The 20,764-nt window shown below is 47.6% G+C and overlaps 1 protein-coding gene across 5 annotated transcripts in view; it reads right to left on the bottom strand.

Moving 5' to 3' along the window:
• Window positions 1-20,764, bottom strand: part of L (zinc finger protein Lobe) — a 172,525-nt gene that overhangs the window by 61,092 nt on the left and 90,669 nt on the right. Inside the window, exon 1 of one of the 5 annotated variants that reach the window (XM_086986901.1) lies at window positions 2,469-3,475. The exons of the other annotated variants lie outside the window; for them this stretch is intronic. Within the exon in view, the coding sequence (XP_086843027.1) occupies window positions 2,469-2,544 (76 nt within the window). The 5' untranslated portion in view covers window positions 2,545-3,475. Of the gene's footprint in view, window positions 1-2,468; window positions 3,476-20,764 lie in introns of those variants that run through there. 5 annotated transcript variants of the gene reach the window in all.

Genomic DNA, 20,764 nt, shown 5'->3' with positions numbered 1-20,764 from the left:
GGAAGACAGATTGTGTACTTCGGTTTGCGAACATTCTGATTGATTGTTACATAATGTACTGCGCAAATGGCATTTAGCAAAGTAACGTATTATTGGGTGTACGAAATACGAAGTCGAACGAACACCCCAATCAGCTTCAGGTTCTGCGGCGAGGGAACGTCGGAAAGAATGAAGTAAATCATTCGTCATTCTTCACTGCTATATATTACCTGATCGCCGACGCTGACCAGAGGATATGGCAAATAAAGAGGAGTCAAGCTGGCTGGCCGGCCGGCCGGCCGGCCGTAAGTATTGATAAGCAATTTACTAGAGAAGGTGTTGTTAGCCCTTTTCGGTGTTGATGGCGGAGCTGATCAATGTTATTATAACTGGTCACCATGTTGCCAGCGCCGCAGCGGCCGCTTTATCATGATAGTAGTAGTACGTTCCACTTTCCAAATGCCGTTTCCTGTATTCGCTTTCTCTTTCGTTTGATGCAAGCATAATATGCAACAGAGATCCATCCGCCGGCATCGGCGTCTAGTAGACAGACATAGCGCGCGATACGCCACAGTTACAAACTGGTAGAGAAAGACGGGCGAAGACGACTGGGGAACGTCGGCAGGCAGATCGTTTGGTTTGACAGTTCATAGGTATCGGCACTTGCAGTGATCGTTCGACCTGCCTGCATTTGCTAAGTCTGGTGCTGATGCCATTTCCGCGGCCGGCGTCGCTGGCTAAGTTGGCGTTTGCTTCATTCGATCGACCACACGCAATGCGCCTCGCTGGGTGGCTTTTCGATATCGTGACTGGCGCTAAGGCGAACCGAGCGGGGCCGCTGAAACAGACGCGTCTCCACGCATCGATGAGATGCGTTTTAGCTGGCCAAAACACATCGGACGAATACCAGCAGACATTTCTATCGACACTATTTGCTAGCTAGAGGGAGGGACAGAACAACACAAACAGCTACGTAGACAAGCAAGGATAGGGCCAAACTGGCAAGCGAGCGCAACCACACGGGACTTCTCTATTCAGCGAGTGAGTAACGAATTTCTTAATGGCGCTTCAGATTGAGGACGGCTTCTGCGTGTACACATGACAGTCACTTCACGATGCGCAAGCTACCTGTCGTAACAAGCAGGAGATAAAAGTTACCCCCTTACTTCGTTGTGAGCCTTCCCCCCCCCCCCCCCCCGGAGTAGTTTTGGCAATGTCATATGTTTTTATGTACAAACCCCACGCAATTCATAGTGACGACAAGTCGTCACTGTTGAAGTTATAACGCTAATATGTCTAGGAGGTTTTCATTTTTTCTTTCCCATACGTAGCTAGAGGACAAAGTGGGATATTCTTCTGTGATAACGCTTTCAAAAATGCGAGGTAGTCTGTCATTGTACTAGTGACAGTATATATCATGCTCATTAATGAAGTCATCATGCGTACCGTCATTCCTTCGTAGCCACCTCCAGTCACGAACAACTAGTGTACATTATGTGGGACCATTTGGTTCGTCAGGTCAGCTCGAGTGAGATAATCTACGATTCGGTCGGTTTATAGCGTATCGCTGTGTGTCTGACGTCTGGACAGGTACCACGTCATCATCGGCCGGTTCGGGTCATGATTCCGAACTCCAAAATCCGTGGAAGGCACCGCTCCTGCTTTCAACTTAATTACACTGTTTGCGAGAACGGATATCGCCTAGTTAGGTCTTAGGTGTTTATCCAGGTTTGATCTAGGCCACTACGCAGAAGAAAACGTTTTTCTATCGGCCGGTTTTGTTGCGATTCTCGTCAGTTATCAGCTGGCTACGCAAATCAGACACATCCTAAGAGTCGGTCTCTGAGGCGCTGCCTTATGTCACTAAAAGAGCGACTAAAACCAGCCGGCATAGTCGAGTTGAAGATTTGTCCGTAACTGTGACGGGATAATTAGAGAACCGACTGCTGTCGTGCCGACACGATATTATCTTGACAACTTTAATTCATAGTACGGCCGGATGACCTTGACTGATAACCAAATAATTCATTCTTCAAGAATATATTATAGACTCTGGCGAAGAATGGTATAGACTCTTTATTATGTATCTGATACCAGCCTATCCCGGAGTTCGTCCGTCCCAAACTATAATATGTTAAGAGCTACTTTAGAGAAGCGCTTCCTTTTAGCTAATTTCATAAGCTCAGAAGTACACGTAAAAATTAGCTTTCTTCAGTTTCGGAAATCACGTAATTGCCTTATTCTTTACGTCAGAAAATAATTCTGTATGCCCTTATTTATTGATTGCATCTCGTACGTACACAGCATGCATACGAGACAATCCACTCAGTAAATCGCCCGGCGCTGTCTGTCAAGACATGGAACAGCAGCAACAGAGACAATACCAACTGATAATGTCAGGTAAACGATTCCTCACTTTCGATAACTATATGACTTTATTAATTAATTAATTAATTAATAGTAAAGCGAGTAACAACTCTCACACTCACGTGCGATGACATCCTGAAGCATGAGCGCGCTTCGCGCCGCCGCTAGCGCTGGGGGCAGCATTAATGGCTCGCACATTCTCTTCAACGCAGAGTTTCTTAGCCTCACCGCTCTGTCGTGGAGTCCCTCAAGTAAGGGATTCCCTCGAGCCCTCGCTCCACTTCAGGTCAACCTGTTCTATTGAGCAATGAAGTACGACGGTATACGGCCTGGAGGCTGTCGGCCAGATCGGCTATCCTTGCACAAACCGTAGCGGCACGTCACACACACTGGGAGCACGGCGTCCTTAAGTACTGCATGGACTATATAGTAGAGTTCGTCTACTTGTTAACTAGATATATACTGTAGCTGTTCGCCTTCTTCACAACAGGAGGGAATGGTTCTAACTGCAAATGGTTGTTTGTACGCTTCACCGAAGATTTGGGCTCCCACTGGATCCCGGGTTATCCGCCTACCTGCATCTAAAATGTTCAGCACCAGTCACAGTCTACAACTTAGTCAATCAACGACGAAAGCAATTTTTCTAACATTGCCCGCAGAAGCACAGGGGCAATCAGGTTTGATTGGTCCATTAATTCAAACTGACAATGGTTTCTTTTTAGCGAGATTAACTCTGCCTGTTTTCCCTCACAGCAAATCTTCGGCAATACCTATTCCTGTTGTAAGTAATGCTCGGTCCACCACGTTCTGCCATGCTTCTACACTTCGCTATATTCACTAACTAACTGGCTAACGGCCAGTTGCTGACAGATAGACTGAATAACTGGCGGACTACGACACGACATGGATTCAGCGCTTGTAGACGACGGACTATAGAAAACAGGTTTTTTCATCTCCTACTATTAGCAACAGTCATAGCAGAAATAGTGGCAACTGTAGACCTAGCAGCAGTGCTGGTGTTGCTAATGTCGCCGTCTTCGCGTGGTGTCTCTGGCCACGGTCTGTGGTGTCTCTGGGCGGCTGGCTGCCCTGCCGTCGTACCGTGGGGACCGTGGGAGCCTAACAGGGGCCCTGCGGCGTCTGAGGGATCGCTTGTCGGTACTGGTGCCACTCTTCGCACGGGTGCCCGGGCGAGGGGGAGAGGGGCGCTCCGTGACGCCGCCCACCGCCGTCGCTGGCGCTGTCATTGGCCGACGCCACTAGCTCGACGGTCCGGCCCGCCGGTTACGCGCGGCTGCGGCAGCAACCGCCGCGGCAACGACAGAAACAGGAGCAACACTATTGACATGGTGGCTGGTACCAGCAGCAGCACTAGTGCTCCAGCTGCCGCGGCGCCTGTTGCCGCTGATTCTGCTGCCGCCGTTGCAGCCGTAATAGCGCCCGGCGTAGCGCCCGACACTCACGGAGGGACCCAACGGCGGCTGTAAGGGAGCTGTTGGCTGCTGCCGCCAGTTAGTTTACCAGCGTCGGTGTGATGTCCGTCCGTCGAGTGTCGATCGCTCGTCCGTTGAGGCAGCGTAGCGGTCACCATCGCTGACGCCGCCGCAGCCACTGCTGCTTCTGCCGCGATTATTGCATCGAGCGACATCGATAGCACATCGTCTGTGTTCCATGGTACTCCAGTGCTAGTACTATATTGCTAGCCCGCAATCTGTTGCTGCACGACGTTGTTATTATTGTCGCCGCGGTAGCTACGATAACATCGTGCAGTAGCAGCAATGTTGCGCTCAGGCGACACGACCATTTCCAAGGCAACGAGTGTTTGTATGTATGTGTATGTGGTATTATAGGTGGCCAGAACAACAGACGAAAACGAAGAACGATCGCATCGGTGGCGGCGACGGCGACGGCGACGGCGACGGCGATAACAACTGCAGCTATAACGGCGCCTGCATCTGCGGCGCTGGTGCGAAAATTGCGCGCTCAAAGCAGGGGGATTGAAACGATCGATAGACGGCAATGTACAAGATAGACAGTCGGACGGATAAGAAAAATCACACAGACATCGAAATGCACACAAAGCACATCACGACCGATGATATCGATGAAAGCTTACGGAAAGAGTTTGTCCTACGACGACCAGCGGGCGAGTAAGCAAGCGATCATTACGACCGGCCGTAACAACAGCAAAATCAGCAGCGCATCGAAGGCAAGACCGATACGCAGAAAACGACAAAAACTATGGCGACAACGACATCGATCAAAAACAACAAATACGGACGATTTAAATTGCAAGCGCCACCAGCGGTGATAGTAGCAGCAGCTGATGATGGTCGCGCTTCGGCCAACGATTCGACGCCGTAGGGTTGCGAATGAGCTAGAATTATTCTACAAGCTGTTCCACACAAGCGACAATTACAATCTCATCCTTGTCGACTATTCTACCGTGACGCGCTGAAGAAACTGTAGAAGACGGCGACGTGCAATGGAAAACACTGGAGATGCGGTCTGAAGGTAAAGGCCTATAGAAACCAACCAGTGGCCAGTGATTACGATCAAACGTGTCCGACGAGGGGGACATGTCGGAGGACGAACGATTGTTGTGGCTCGCCCTTTGCCGTAGTGAAATGGCCACTGCTGGGGGTAATTGTAGATCCTATGTAATGTTGTCACTAGCCGCAGAGCAACAAAAAGCTATTTAGCGAAAAAATTTCGCTACTGAACAATATGTTGTGACAGAAGCCAGTGGTCATATAGTGGCCAACGGCGGTATGGCAGTCTAATATTATAACTAGATATATGTGTAAACAACATATAGGAGGTAGTAACTTGCAAGAAACACCTAGCTGAACGACTGACAGAGCCAGCGACAGCAGCTCCACTGAAACGTCGACGAACTTTCAAAATCTTTCCTTCAACGCCGACGGCACTGCCATTATCGTCGCACGAGTACCAGCCACTGGCCATTGACCAGTAACTTTAGGGTTTGGGCCGCCACCGCTGAAGCGCTCATATACAGTGATGCTCCCGTTGCTGCTGCCATCTTGTGATCAACTCGATTACCGACGCTTGTAGTTATCTTCGTCGCGGCAAAATTTATAATAGCCGAAAATTTGACACTGTTGACAGCGATATAGGTACAATCCTTCAGAGCCGTCGATGGTGTCCTAGCTCGTCGAGCGCGTGTTCTCCACTGTAGATACCCAGCACTCACGAATACACGGACAGAGACCTGGACGCACGCATCCGTCCTGTTAGGACGATGCAAGCTTTATGCACGGCAGGTGCGTGTCAGTCGCGCACACAAAAACGGCGTCATCGTAAGAGTATAGCATCTGCTACTACAGTCAAATATTGCCGACGGTACAACTGTTACCGCCTGTGGCGCTGTTGCTCTCGCTGTTGAAAAATATATAGTCAACAATCGCTAATCGAACACGGACCGAACGTATCCCATGAACTTGGCTGAGAAGTTGAGACGAATAGAGATATAAGCCCGCTTTTATTCTTTAGGAGTCAGAGCACTGTCGAACTGTTGTCGGTTAGAGTGCGTTTCAACTATGGCTATTATACGGGTGCTACAATCTAAGTCAAAGTTTAGGCTTGAATTTCCTTTTCTCCTCGTATCTCTTTGCTTTTCAACACATCAGTTTTAGGACCATAGCATACTGGGTCCTCGCTGTTCGCATTGCTATGTCGCTATGGTTACAACTGTCGTAGGGCTCTTACTAACAGGCGCAAAGATATCAGCGAACAAATATAGAACATGTTATAACATAGTAATAAGACAACAGCGTAACACTCTGGCCGCATGTTATTTTACATTATCATAAATGTAACCATAATTCTGCTCAGTTTGTAGTTCATCTTTTAAGTTTCTAGACCATCAGCGTGCGAACGCTGCAGTGCCTGCTCTGTAGGGCAAACATGACCGGTCGTCCGTTGGTCACCGTTGCAGTACCGCTGTTTGTCGTCTGCTCGATAACAGCGTGACAAGTTAAGCAGCAAAAATTACCAGTGAACATAAGTATCTCTGTATTGCGCGCTCTGCGACAACGATGTTCGAAGGTGACATTGTTTTCTGATCACTATGTTCGATACTTGAAACTGATTATGGTATACTAACTTTCAAGTTTAAGCGTAGTTACCTCAGAGAAGTTATGATTGCCGTATTCTAAATAATAGCAATATTGACAAACGCATTTATTCTGCTCCTCGCAAGAAGTTACCCATCATATGATTTGTCTCCATCTGGGATGATATGGTCTGCCATGGTGATCGTAGCCCTTCTGCTGCTGCTGCTGCTGGTGACGATGGCCAGATGTATTGACAGCTTAACTGCGCTCTCTACTTGTCGCTGGTGGTATCGACCATACATCTAACTTTATTTGTCGTGTTTCGTTGCAGTAATATCAGTAGTGGTCGATCGCTTCGCCGAACCGTTGCGCGCGTCACATCGATGTACAACGAACAGGGAGTGCAGTCACCTTTCTCGATGCGTTTCGGCATTCTTGACGGCGTTCGATGGATGCCCAGTAGTGTTACTGTCTCTGTTGTGTTCCATATCGATTATGTTTCATATTCAATTTTTTTTGTTGTTTTTACCTACTGCTGCTGCTGCTGCTGCTGCTGGTGCTGCTGCTGGTGCTGCTGCTGGTGCTGCTGCTGCTGCTGGTGTTGTCTTATTCAGTGGCTGTGCGATCGTCGTCGGTATCGTTACTGGTGCTACTGGATTGATCACAGGTGATTGATGTTTGGATCCACTGAAGAAAAAGGCAAAAAAAAAATATTCTCAAACCAGTTCAAAGCCAGACAGGGCCAGAAGCAGCAACTGTCGACCAAAATGGCAACGAGAATCTTGTTATGCCAGTTACGACTGAGTGATGACACTTCAGAGGCGTTGGCGACAGCGCTACCGAAGTCTAGCTCTATGAAAAGCAGCCACACGTTGATATAGGCAAGCAGAACCTCAGCGGAACCAGGCCGATCGTCGCGTGCTAGAAACGATACCATTTTACGCCGAGGTGCTAGCGACCCGAGAAACGCAAGGTGGCCTTAATGTCGACGGTCTATACTCCGACGATTAGGCGACTTTAGTTTGCGCATAAGGAGCCTTGTCGAGCTTTGGTGTCGAACGACGCATTTGCTCACTTGTTGGTTAGTAGTACTAGGTCCTTTTTGCCCTACCGGATGATACACACAAGCAATACCATAAGGCAGCGCATGTCGTACGTTGCTAGAGGACGCAGATTTGAGCAAAGTGTTCAGCGTGTTCGAGGAACGTTTGAAGAAGGAGTTAGGACGAATGTCTATGACAATAACAAAATCAGCATCGGCAGCTATAATACAAACAGCAACTCTAACAAAAACAGTAATATCAAATACAACTGAGACATTCTCGAACCGCTGGCAAGGCTGGCACCCACTTCTGCACTTCTCGGCATCTTCTTCTTTGTCTTCTCGAGTAGCTTGCCTTGACTTACATATTACCAGCGAGCGGCGGCCCTTCTCTCGTCAGTTTGTGTCCGCGTCGTCCATGATGCCCCACATCGTACTTCTGCACCCCCCCCCCCCCTTCTCGCTCAGCGATGCAGCGAGAGAGAGAGGCCACAAATCGGCGAAGCGTTCAACTACAGCGCTTTCTGCTATCCGTGCTTCTGTTGTTGTTGTTGATGATGATGATGGCGAAGAAAAAAGTCTGAAAGACGTAAAATTTTATTACCTCACAGAATCGAAGAAAGATACCGATCATCGAATCGAGCCATCGAGTTGCGTGAACGCGAACGCTAGAACAGAATGTCGTCTTTTAGGACGCGCCGAGAGCGGCAGCACCAGAGGCAACGACAGCGAGAGCTACGACGGGGGCTGCGGCCACTGGCAGGGCAGAGCAGCCGAACCGCCCCAACGACTTCTTTTCAACTGACAAACAAAGGCGCCCTCCTTGATTTCCTTTTCGGAATACATGGAGCATCCTCTCTTCGTATGTGTGTATATGCATCTCTGGCTCTGTCCGCTCTGAAATTGCTCGAATTGATCTCATTTTAAATTTTACGCACCCTTAACGACAACGGTGACGACTTTCGGGATGTCGTTGGCGTGGTCGGGAACGACATCAATCCAGAGCAGAAACCAACTGACATTGCTGATTAGAAATCTTAAAATTTGCGCGCACAAACAAGTGCGCACGTACGCACGCATGCACGCACGCACGCACATACGCACACACACAAAGTACGCTCGCAATACGACGAACATAAGCACTGTTGTTTCCTGTGTTTGTAAAGATGGCTGTTCGTTATCTTAATTGATCAGCCGCGTTGGCTATAGTGGTCGTTCGATGAAAATCTCGAAGATCAACGAGCGAATCTCGGTGTTTCTCCCCTAGATCGGGATCGTGAAGATCATTGGTAAAAGCGTGTGGCGTTTTGCTTAAAGGAATACTTGTCGCAGTTCTTCTAACTATAATGATCGTTCCGATAGCACAATATTATAAAAGTCATTCGAAGCATTTTAAGCGGGTTCTTCAAATCTTTGCTTAGTGTGCGTCGTATATACTCGAGCAGAGGGTGTTAATACTAGCGACCGAATTGGCTTCGGTACATAAGCTTGCATCGAGACCGCCTACATTCGCTTGAGCTGATCTCGAGTCCGAGTCTATAGAACTATATAGCTGACACTCTGTAGCGGATTAGCCACGATTACCTTGTTGGAGACGCCGACTCTGCTGCGACCGCCAAGCACGATCCGATTTCTTATCTAATGGATACAAACTTTTTGAGTTTCTGGTACTTCAGCACGATTACTTCAGGCGTTATTACCTAACACAAATACTATGTTATGATGCGGGCAGTGGCTTGCGGTCAATAATCAGTAAATTTAACAGGCCGCTGTACAACTCTGCGTGACTAGTTCGATGACCTTTGTTTAATAGAAATACTATCCGAGGTTTGTTTTCGCAAGGTCTTAGTGCAGATAGTAACATATGAACATGTACGTTTATATCTGTTTGCCAGCGGTCCGTTGCTTTGTGTGGCAGGAGCAGCAGCGTAACTGTCCCTTCTTTTGCAAATGTTGCAGTCATCGTTAAAACTATCGTTTGTAACCGACTGAAGTGAACGAGCATCTTCGACATTGTATGATGTCCTATAGGTGTCGATGTATTGGCGAGTCGCGATGAATCGCTAAGTCTGCGAGCAGGCTGTAAACGTGCGATCCCGTCGATGGAGAACGAACCAGAGTACACGGTTACACCAGTCACTCAAAGCTTTGCATGAACATACCGAATGTTCAACTCTAGCCAACCATGCATGCTGCATGCCAACGGCTTATGCCCAGTAGATTCACCCGTCGAAAGCAAGATGTCAGCGCTTCGTCACACACATGTTGTTGCCGTTTCGTCAGCAGCGGCCACTGTCGAGTCGTTATCGCAGAGATTATGGCGGTTCAAGGAGCAATAGGAAGGACCCAAGACTCAAGCAAGCTAACAATAAAATGGTTGCAAAGAAAGCGATCACCTGGATGTAACTAACACAGATGCGAGTGCTGCAGGACTCGGACCTTACTCAAGCTTAGGTCTATGAACGTGCATACATACGTATGTATAAAGAATTTATGGCTGGAAGTGCAGGTGTCTTTTTGTGCAATTTTTTCAGTAAAATCAGCCCATTATAAGTTAAAATTCCACATACTTACGGTTTCATTGTAGCATTTGTGTATTGTAGCCACTATAAAAGTTGCTTAACAGAAAAGATACGGCAGCTAATGATCCCTTTGCGACAAGTATTTGATGACCCTATAGCGTTGCTTAAAGGGGAGTTGATTGCCAGAGATCTGCGTTAAGGACATCTGCACGTAAAGCAGCAGGTCTTTGATTCTGACCCCTTAATGGATGTCCTCTTTTCTTCCGACTAGGTAACGGATGAGCAGTATGCTGTGACATTAAATTGCGCATTTTTTTAAGCCCACGCCATGCAAACACGAGTAAGAGATTGCCCAGGACGATGAGCCAACCTGGTCAGGGAGTTTATAAATAGCATCTCCCAGAACGAACGTTAGTTCATATAGACGAAGTGTCGCATATGGATTCGTTTCCCTAAGATCAGTTCCGTAAAGCCGGTTCGACTTCGGGTCAGCTCAACATCAACCAACCAATAACTGTCATACGCGTTTGAGTACGTTTATCATTTTTTTACAACTGGTTCCTTTTTTACGTTGTTATTCTACACGTATGGTCGCAAAGTTGTCATATACGCGAAAGCATAGCATGGGTACATGCACACCTGTCCAATGCATATACTATTAGTTGTGTATCGGTCTCGCGTCGCGTTCCTTCTGGTCTCTTCGGCCGCTTTAATGACGCTAAACAATAAAATCGATCGGGCAGAAGTGATAAACCCTCTGCCCACGCAATCTACTGGTTGGTCTGTTTGAAGCCTTTCGTTAATGCTAGACTCGTCGTTATTCGCGCGCGCTGTTCTTCAACTTGGTGAATGAATGTACGACGCGTTGCGTTGTGATTGAACGCCCTGCGCTCTGGCCACCCCCCATCGCCACTAACACGAACGTTTTCACCATTCCCTTATAAACTGGTTCATTTCTCTCCATTTCTCCCTGTCTCTTTTATTCGACAAGCACACACATCGTACAAATACATATTACAGCTCAGCCACTCTTTCTTTTCGATTCGCGAGCTTCAGCTCAGCCTGTCGAAGTTGTTGGCTTCAACTGGAGATGGTGAGCCAGGAGCCCGAGACGAGATCACATCGCTACTGCTTTCGGATCGCTAAGCATGTGCAAGCAACAGTCGAGAATCGCGACGCCCGCCGCGATTTCTGTTACTGCTGCAATTTCTGCGTTCCCTCGTCTGGTGGATGTAAAATCAGTCCGAATTGTGAAATGGATACGCCTCTATTTAGTGAGAGCTAGCGATGCATCATGATGATGCTAGCTCGATAACTGTTTGATAGCTGTGTCAGGCAGGCTGGCGCTAGCAGCCACAGACGTTGACTGTTATAGACCCAGTCCGGGCAGGCATCTTATGCGCCAATTGTTAGCTGGTCAGATAGTAAGCTGTACACTGCATTCTGCACAACCAATCTGGATCGTCACCGCGATGACCACTGAAAGTGAATGGGCAGTAGAAGAGGGTCAGCAATAGTCTTTCACCTATTGGCGAGGGCGGCGAAAGGATATGGGTCGAATTGGCGATTAGAGACATCAACAGCCTTTCGAGACTTGTTCCCCTTGAACGACGACAAAGACCTACGACAACGAAGAGTTTATAGACGAGGAAAAGCCGCCGTCGTCGTTCCTCCGATCTCGAGAAATACCTGACAGACAGACAGACAGACAGATAGGCAGGCTGGCTGGCTGGCTGGGTCAATTGTCGATAGAGAATTACCGTTGAAAAATCGCTAAATTTCAGTTAAATTTCGAATCGGATGAGAAGGATTTCGAGAGGTAGAGTGAAATTGAGCCGAGCGACGAGCCCTAACGGTGCCCATTTATCGGTAACCAACTGGGTTAACATGGTGGCACATATCGGAGCTAGAGCACGCACACTCACCTGAATGCTCCTTTCTCAGGAAGGTCAATTTCTGTGGACGATTTACATTACAGACCCCGCTGGCTGTATCGTCGCGATGTAAACAAAATCTGCTCGCACCTAAATCCCGTATTGCTATTGTCTAGAGAGGATCAGATCTAGTGGGGACAGATCGACGGCTTACGAGACCGTTCGTATTGTGTAGCAGCAAAGTCTATGGAACACTTTTGATACTACACAGATGTCAATCTGGCTCGGGACAATGCATCGCTTATATATATTTCGATTGCGTTCGCTCGCCACTTGCGCAATGCAGTTATAGACGCGGCAAAATGTCGCCTGCACTGCCAAACCCGTATTGTCGAAGCATACGTATTTGTGTGTTGGAAGGACGAAGCTAAGGGTGACCAATAATCAGTCAAAAGGTCGCTAAGACAAAGATTACTTGGTCAGAGAGGAACACTTTACTGATCACGTCCTGTCGATAGTTGTGACTGTGGGGAGAATGCTCTAATTGGCAAACCGTGACGTTCGGTTGTAAAGCTAGACAGTACTAGAATGCTCTTGTTAGCGTGGACACTTCGGGACCCGGTATCGCTCCACGCCACCACTGGACATTCTATCACTGCAGTATCGAGGCGTCAAAATTACGCGGTTTTTCCAACAACATCTTAAGAACGCGCCGACGTTTGCGGAGATGCACTTTATCCCAGCAATAGAGAGAACGACAAATGGGCCGACGACCATCACGGAACAATTACAGTTTTTAGAGACACCGCGCGCCTTACATGCTACTAATCTTTAAATTGTTTATGGATGTTATGTCGCAAGAAGCATTAGAGATACATATGTATTTACAGAGTTACGCGTATGGACCCACACGCTCAGTGCTCGATGTTGATGCCGGATAAAGTTCATTGTCTTTGGTCTCGGATGCCGTCATTATCAAAACGTTTTCCTCTCACTTAGAATATATGTTTGAAAATAAGAGGAGTCCTCGTTTGAGCGTAATAATCAAATGCTGGTGGCACTTGTTTGCTGGTTCTTCTTATTTTTTTTTTTGCTTTTCCCGCTTTCTTGAGATGGATTAGATGGACTTTGGTCATTGTGATTGCTTACGGCCTCTGCGGGCTTTGCCGGTCGGTTGGGCGGGCGGGCGGGCGTTCGGTAGGGCGGGCGGTCGGTCGGGTGGGCGGTCAGGCAACACGATGGAAAAACAAACAAATGAAAAGACGGACGAATTGAGTCCTAACTGAGAGCAGGATGCAATCCTACGCCGACATGCGACGACCGCGATGACGGCGGCTACAATTATACGAATGACAGCGGCGCCGATATCGCTAATGTCGTTTGCCGAGATCGAATGCAATAAACATTCACCGGAGAAAGTCTCCGCATGGGCCATGTTTACAGCTGCCTCGTATGTACGCTGACAGCCACAGTGAGAATCTGCCAGTTGTCAATGCTACCCACTAGATGGTACCGTTCATTGAGCCAAAGGCTGCATATTTCGTATAATTTGTGTTAGTTATTTTTAAATGAATATCGTAGTGGATAATGAATTCACCAAAATGACTATGTTCGTATTAAAAATATGGCCACGTCAACCATCGCGTCATTGAGATTCGAAACACGGTAGATGTCGAACATTCTTGTCATACGTATGCGTATTGACCTGGTTGCTACTGCAACGTAAATCATTATTATCAAGGATTTGGGTAGTGCGGACGTTGTAGTTGCTTGTACCGGTCACCTGGTCCCTCCTGTCAGATGAGATTCGGTGGGTTCTTCCGTTGGGTGTACGCAGAGGCGTGGGCGTGCGACGCAAAGGAAATGCTGCTGCTGGGCAGGTATCCCGGGGCGTTCCAAGAAGACGCGAGTTGCGAGCGCACACCGTGTGACCTCATCAAAACAGCAAGGAGCATTCACATTGATTTGTACGGGTCAGGGGGGGGGGGGGTTACGAAGATCTAGTAGAGAGACATGTATGGAACGGATTGTCGTAGTTGTTAACCTTACGGACGTACACGGATTCCAAAAAGTTCGATCGATCCTCTGATCGATCTTCTTTCCGGTGCTCGTGGCACGATAGCGTTCGGTGAGGCTCGGTGCTAACTTAAGAGCAAGACAATCAAGTCATATTGTGAAGTTATAGTAGCGTCAAGTCCAAACGAAATCGGAAATCTCCAGGCTCCGCAAGTCGACCGAGAACCAACAGTATTGGGCGGAGTGAACAGCTCTTTCAAATAGGACTAGTAAAAACGCCTTCACTGTTCGAGCAAGGTTTTGGCTACCAAACCGATTAGCAGAGCGGGAATAGCTACCTTAACCTTTCGTCGGTGGCCAATATCTCGCTTCATTCTCGTCGGCAGCCTCGTCAGGCAACGCCTCCTTGTGCAACCCTTCTTAACGGCAGTAGACAATAACTTCAACATGGACACTTCCGCCAGTAGTTACCGGTGGCGTCAGCTGGCGAGCGTTCCACTTCTAGTTGGTTTTGGTCTAGAGGACTTGTTGTTGGCGACAACGCTCGGTAGCAGCACGACGATGAAGACATAAGATTCTCCGCTCGGAAACAGCCTTACGCATGTACACACAAGCACACCAGGTCTACTCGGACACAACAGTTTTCTGCAACTGCCGCAAGCGCTGCTACCGCTGCTATTTCTGCTCTAGTAACCAGTCGGCGACGCACAATGTCGCGCACCATCTTGCGTCGCTTTACTGTCGAGCGACTTCTGGCCAACGGGCAGCAGCTATCCGCTGCTGAACCGAGCAGCCGGATGATCTGACGCGTGGAGTTTAGTTCTTCAGGGTCGCTTCGAGAGAACGCGCGCGACAGAAATAAGAGAAAAGGAAGAAGAAAGACCCGATCGGACAACAACTCGTTACATGATAGTTGCACAGCGGTGACTAGGCGGTCCTTTGACAGTGACCTGGCAAAGCCAGACTCAACTAACCCGAATACCTGAGGCAGTATCGGCAATAGCAACAGTTCTGTAGAATCCTCGTCCATGTAGTTGGCAAAAAGGAAAGAAGAGAACGATTTGTCTTTTCTTCCGTTTTGCCCGTTAGCGAGAGCAAGAGGGAGGGAAACCCAACTTCTCGAACGAATGTGGTCAGGCATACTCGTAAAATCTGAACATGTTAGCTTTTTAAAAGATCTCGCTACTAATAGTAGCTCTCCTAATAGGTTTTTGGGTTCGTCCTATTGGTAGGTTAGCTCATTTTCTATGCTCTACGTTAACTATAAATCACGAAAAACGTTCTGGACAATTTGGTTTTTGTTCAAATGGTTTTTGTAAACGTCTGCAAACGGCGTTGGCTTGTCTTATCCTTAAGCGATATATGTCACGTATGTTTGTCTGCGCTTGCTCTCACCTCTGTTACACTCGATCATCTCGCAAACTGCTGTGTTGCAAATCTGTATTTTCCTGCTTCATGCGCGTGGCATGTAGACATGACTGCTGGAGATCGTAATCATAACACCTGATCCATGGTATGATTATCGCTCGGAGTCCTCGCACGCAACTCCGAGATCATCTAATGTGCTATTTCGACGAACGAAAACAAACAAGTGCGAGTCAAGCGGGTTGGCTTGACCGGCCCAATTGGGGGGGGGTTAACATACAAAGCCACGAATCACTTCGTTCACCTCAACTACGGGGCGGAGAGGGTCTGGCGCGACGACGACTTCCAGGATGTTCGCCTATTGAGCTCCTGTGAAAGTCGAAGTGTGCCAGGTAGCATGAAGTACAAGGCAGGCGAGTATGAATTCTGCATCGCGTAGAACATCAGCATCGTATTAGTGTGTACACTATACGAATCGGCCTGTACACACGTGGGCTATCTCCTCCCTGCTATAGGAATACTACAGACACACGACGACGGCCTTATGAACCAGACGAGCAAACAGACCATACGGGACTAGCTCTGATGCAATTACTCAGCTAGTGGAAGCTCGACCTATAACTGTTGACTTACGTTGTAATTGAGATGAAAAACTTGTTCAGTGATTCCGCTCGCGTGCTTCATCGGAACTCACCGATTCAAAGCAGGCCCAAAAGCACCATGGGTGTACTGCTGAGCATGACTCCTCCAGCCATTCAGCTACCTCGATGAGGCCAAAAGACAACTTCAATGATACGTTCCTACACCGTTTTAATGATGTACCTCTAGATGTAGCTAAATTTAGAAGTCGGAAGCTAGGATGTAAGGTTCTCTGTATTCATAACGCGTGTTAATCTTCTACAATGCGCGTTTTGCAGCTATAGTGCGCAAATCAGAAAAACGTCTTGAAGTACTGGTTTGTCGGCTGCTGCTATTATTATTATTTTTAAAATTCTGACATAACGTCTTCATAATATAATATAACGCAAATGTCAAACAAATGTAGATTGTATACGCAGTATTACAAATATGAATTTGACCACCTAAATGGCAGCCGCGGCCTAATATTAGATATGACGATCCTAAATGCTTAAAGATGTCAAGTAATGTAGATCTGCGGTATAATTCTCTGCATACTTGTAAGTGTGTTTGTGTGTTTATAATGAATGCTTAATGTCAACTTAAAGTAAACCCGTTTGTTTCGTCTACCTCTTCTTCTTTTTTTATCTTTTCTTTCTCCGTGCCACCAGAGTCGTCGTAGGTGCCTCGGTGATTTGTTTGATTTTCTCTCCTTATCGTTCTGTCTGTCGACAATTACTGACGCTACTGTTCCTGAGGCTGGCAATGGCCATGACGCTGGTGTCACAGGTATCCACGCCACCAGAAATGCTCGCTTGGCTCGACAGGGCCTGATTCGGATGAGAAGGCGTGCCTATGGGCTAGGCCATCACTGAATAGCCGGAGACAACAAGGCATCGCTCTGTGTCTCTCATGTCCTCCTTGACGTTGTAGCACTTCGCGACGGTGGTCCTGACCCCTAACAATGCGCCATGGAAAAGGAAGCCGGTGGTGGAGGTCTACGGACCTGACAACTGCTATAGGCTATGTAAAGACGCGCGCGCTGGTATGCTGTTTGTGTATAGAGCCGAGGTATTCATTTTGTCGCTCTCTTTGCGTATGTAGACAATTGTCCGCCATAGCTACTGCTAATGTCGCTGATGTGGTGTGACTGTGGCGTAAATGTTGTGACTGTGGTTGCTACTGCCGCCGACACCGTTATTGTTTTCTCGCAGCGCTGACGGCGTTCACAAACCACGAGCGATCAGAATAGGACCACGGCGACGGCAGCGGAACCGGCCCAAGCAGGCTCACGGTACTACCATTTCGCTGCTGTGGCAGTCGCCGAAGTGCTTCTGGGAGCATGAATAACAAAAGTCAACACACAAAAGTGATCATGGTAGTTGTCTTGGTGGTTTGGCGGCAGTGGCAGAGAAAACGATGGCAGATTGTTCCACTAATGCCACAGCGGTCACGACCACATGCAGGCTTTTTTGGAGAGAGTCAAAGCGGTGTGGGAGCGGCAATGTCAAGACAGGAAACGGGAAGACCTCCCGAGCAGCACAGCCTCACATAACAACGACAACGTCATAACACGGATCGTGGCAGCAGCGAACAATAGCATCAAGCGTAACAACAATAACATCATCAACTTCTTGCGCTGGTACTGGTGTCTCCCGTCGGACATTACATCATAATGAAAACGATGTTTTCACACGATATAAGAGTGTACATTAAGGGCTCATTGGACATAAGATAGCCAGGAAACTAAGAGCAGCATCCTAACCCATGAGAGTCAAGTATCGTTGACAACGGCTGCAAGAGCAGCAGCAGCAGCAACGACAAGAGTATTATAGCTATCATGCCATCGATGACATTCTTGAACGCCAGCTCAAACGGCGCATGCACACCCGCATACACACAAAGACACGCGAACTCAAAAACACAAATCCAGAGAATGGCATCGTGGAGAGCGATGCGTCGCCAGTGCGTGATGCTTAGCGGACTCAGCGGTACCTCGCGATCGATTTGCGTAGAGAAGCGCAACCTCTGTGTTCAACGTGTCGAAGCGAGAACCATCTGTGGGTATTACGGGCTATTGAAGCCGAGTATAGTGTTGTGGCTCCTTCATGTCTTGCTTCTAAGTCCTGCTCATCTTTTGGCCAGTTGCTTAACGAATGGGCTTGCTGGTCCATGCTGTTGGACTATATAACATCGCAAAATGTTCGAAACGCTTCAGCCAGTTACTATACGTTTATTTACTTAAACCGGTTTGCCTTTTTTCATCTGTTTTTGTTCATCCATAAAGCTACAGCGTCACTGCCATTTTGAAAATCAGCTTGACGGACAGATAAGTCGTCCTCTCAAACAGCTCACATTATTAGCGACAGGAAAGTCGAGCACGAGTCGTCCTTTGTTATTTTCGGCCTATAACCTATTTTTTTCGGTTCCTTGATTCCTCTGGTCCCTTCTCGCTTTCAAGTGAGCCACCCAAGAAGTGGTTCCGCTATGGACCACCGCTTCGGTTTCAGGCGAATTAGTTCATGCATATAGGGAACGACACTGAAGTGTACGATCACTTACGCGAGGCTGCTCGTTTTGCTCTCTCTCTCTCTCTCTCTCGGTGTTAAGATAGTTCAAAATTACATATATAAGTTAGACCTTCGTCAAAATTATTGCGTGCTGCTAGCACCCAATAGAACCCAAGCAAACTAATCTGCCGCGTAACAGACAGCGCAGTCACAGTCTGCTAGGTTCTGCATCGTTTATTGGAAGAATCGATTATGTTATCCAATAACTATGGATGTGCTGAAGGTATTTAGAGGATGGCTACGCCTAAACTTAGCAATTCAACTACTTGGAAATACGAACTCCATGCACCCGGTCGTATTCAACAATGCTGTATGCTGTACCGCAAACATTATTGCCCCTCACAGGGGAATCGGGTTCGGGAGGCTTTAGCTTCAACAAAAAAGTATTAATTCAGTAAGACAGCCAGTATAATACCTGTAGTAACCTAAAGGATCAGATTTATTTTCTAATTCTGTAACACCGAACACAAATCGATCCTAAACCATAAACCTACTGTATTCATGAGCCAATCCGTTTCACGCTACTAACCGTTGTACCAGCTTGAATTGATTTAAAGCTAGTTCACACTAGAAACAGGTAAAAAATCCTAGCCAATGAAAATTTTAAAGGCATATTGCACCTATAAGGATGCACCTATAAGACGTAACAGGTGTGAGTAGGAAAACTATGTATATATATCAAGAAAATAGTGCTACCTCTGATCCAATTGGGTTCTAGTCGTTTTCTAGTAACTAACCAATAGTCCCTCGCCATTGGCTCGCAGCAACAAAATCCACGTCTGAACCCACTCAAGCCTGTGGAAGCATTCGAACAACGTATCTTCGAGATCGGGCAGCTGCTCTTCGAGCCGATTACTGTTTAGTTGTAAAAGACAGTGGACGAGACAAGAAGCGCGGAAGCTACCAGCCAGATCCCCGCTAGGGGCTGACCACCTTTGTTGTAACTGTTAATATAGGTAAGAACGTCAGATTGTGGTCCAAGCGTTCACCAGCGCTAAAGCAAAAAGTGGAAAAGAACATACCCGCGAAAGATTGGGGTGTGTGGAAGGAGACTTCATGGACAGGATTGAGCATTCGTATGCGAGGAACTAGCGATCAGCTTCGAAGCATAAAAGCCCCAGAGAGAGAAGGCGCCGGAAACGATTTACGATAACAGACATAAGTGTAATCGCGGTGGAACAGCTGAAAGACTACGGCGGCGACGCGCTACGGTGACCGGTCGATAAACGTTGCAGCGAGGACACAAGACCGCTAGCACCCTCAATTGCGAAGAGTGAGAGTGCACGGTGGTAGCGATGGCCGAGTAGTAAAATAATAATTAATAAATAGCTACTAGTTCGTATGCGGCTAGGGTCTAAAGGCCCTATAGGCTAGGCCATATGTTGTCAGTCTTCAAGTAGGCAGCCGCTGCCAATAACAGCAATTCTGAAAAACAGACAATTTACCCGGAGTCGATGAGATGCTAAGCAGATGAGTAAAAAACGCCGGACACGAGTCCCAACAGGGAGACTGACGGAGGGCAGAACAAGGGTCGCCACTATATCTGTCGGGTGTACTGGTTCTCGTTGTCTTTTCCACACGCAATCCGTTCTCATCTTGTCCTTCTCTGTCTTCTCTCTCAATCTTCGTGTGCGGTTGATTCTCTGCTCTCGTCTTCATGTTCACAACTTGTCCTGTCACTCCCTTTGTATTCGCCGACGAACCGCCCCGTTGCAGAACAGCTCGGCGCACTGCTGAATTAAACCAGTCAAAGCTTTACTTTGCCGCACAAGAAGTCTACTCCGGAAAAAAGGACAGGGGCTACGTGTTCCCTTTCATAGGTCTGTACGGCTTACCTGGCTCTCAAATCGCGGCTGCTATTCGCTAGTCGCTGCTTCACTATTACCAACACTGGCACTATTGGTTTTACAGTTACGACATAGTTCGGCCCGCTAACTCTCAGCGTGATTTGTGTTTATCTTTCTGTATGTGTGGCGTGTGTGTTTTTCTCTGTATCCTGGTAGTACAAGAGTTGAGGACAGGACTCGTGGTTTAACAACAGACTTAGTTGAAATGCGGCCAGTATTTAGCAAGTCATTTACTCCCGTTGATATCTTTGGCGTAGCGGGAAAGGTGTCGAGACTGGACAGAAACCTATCTAGAACATTTATGTATAGCGGTAAACAGGTACGCCTATGTAAAGAATAACACGAAAACGAATACTGCGACATCGAAAGCGACACAGAATATGCCCCAATAGCTCGGTGTCGTTACCATCACGGTTGGTTTTTTCGCCAACGCTCTCGGCCGGCACTTGTTCAGGAACGGAATTAGTTAAAAAGCGTCGTGCTTATTG

Source organism: Varroa destructor, unplaced genomic scaffold (genome assembly GCF_002443255.2).
Source record: "Varroa destructor unplaced genomic scaffold, Vdes_3.0 BEIS01000004.1, whole genome shotgun sequence".
Classification (NCBI taxonomy): domain Eukaryota; kingdom Metazoa; phylum Arthropoda; class Arachnida; order Mesostigmata; family Varroidae; genus Varroa; species Varroa destructor.
Note: the sequence above shows the minus strand (reverse complement) of the source record. Positions and strands in the feature narration are given on the sequence as shown.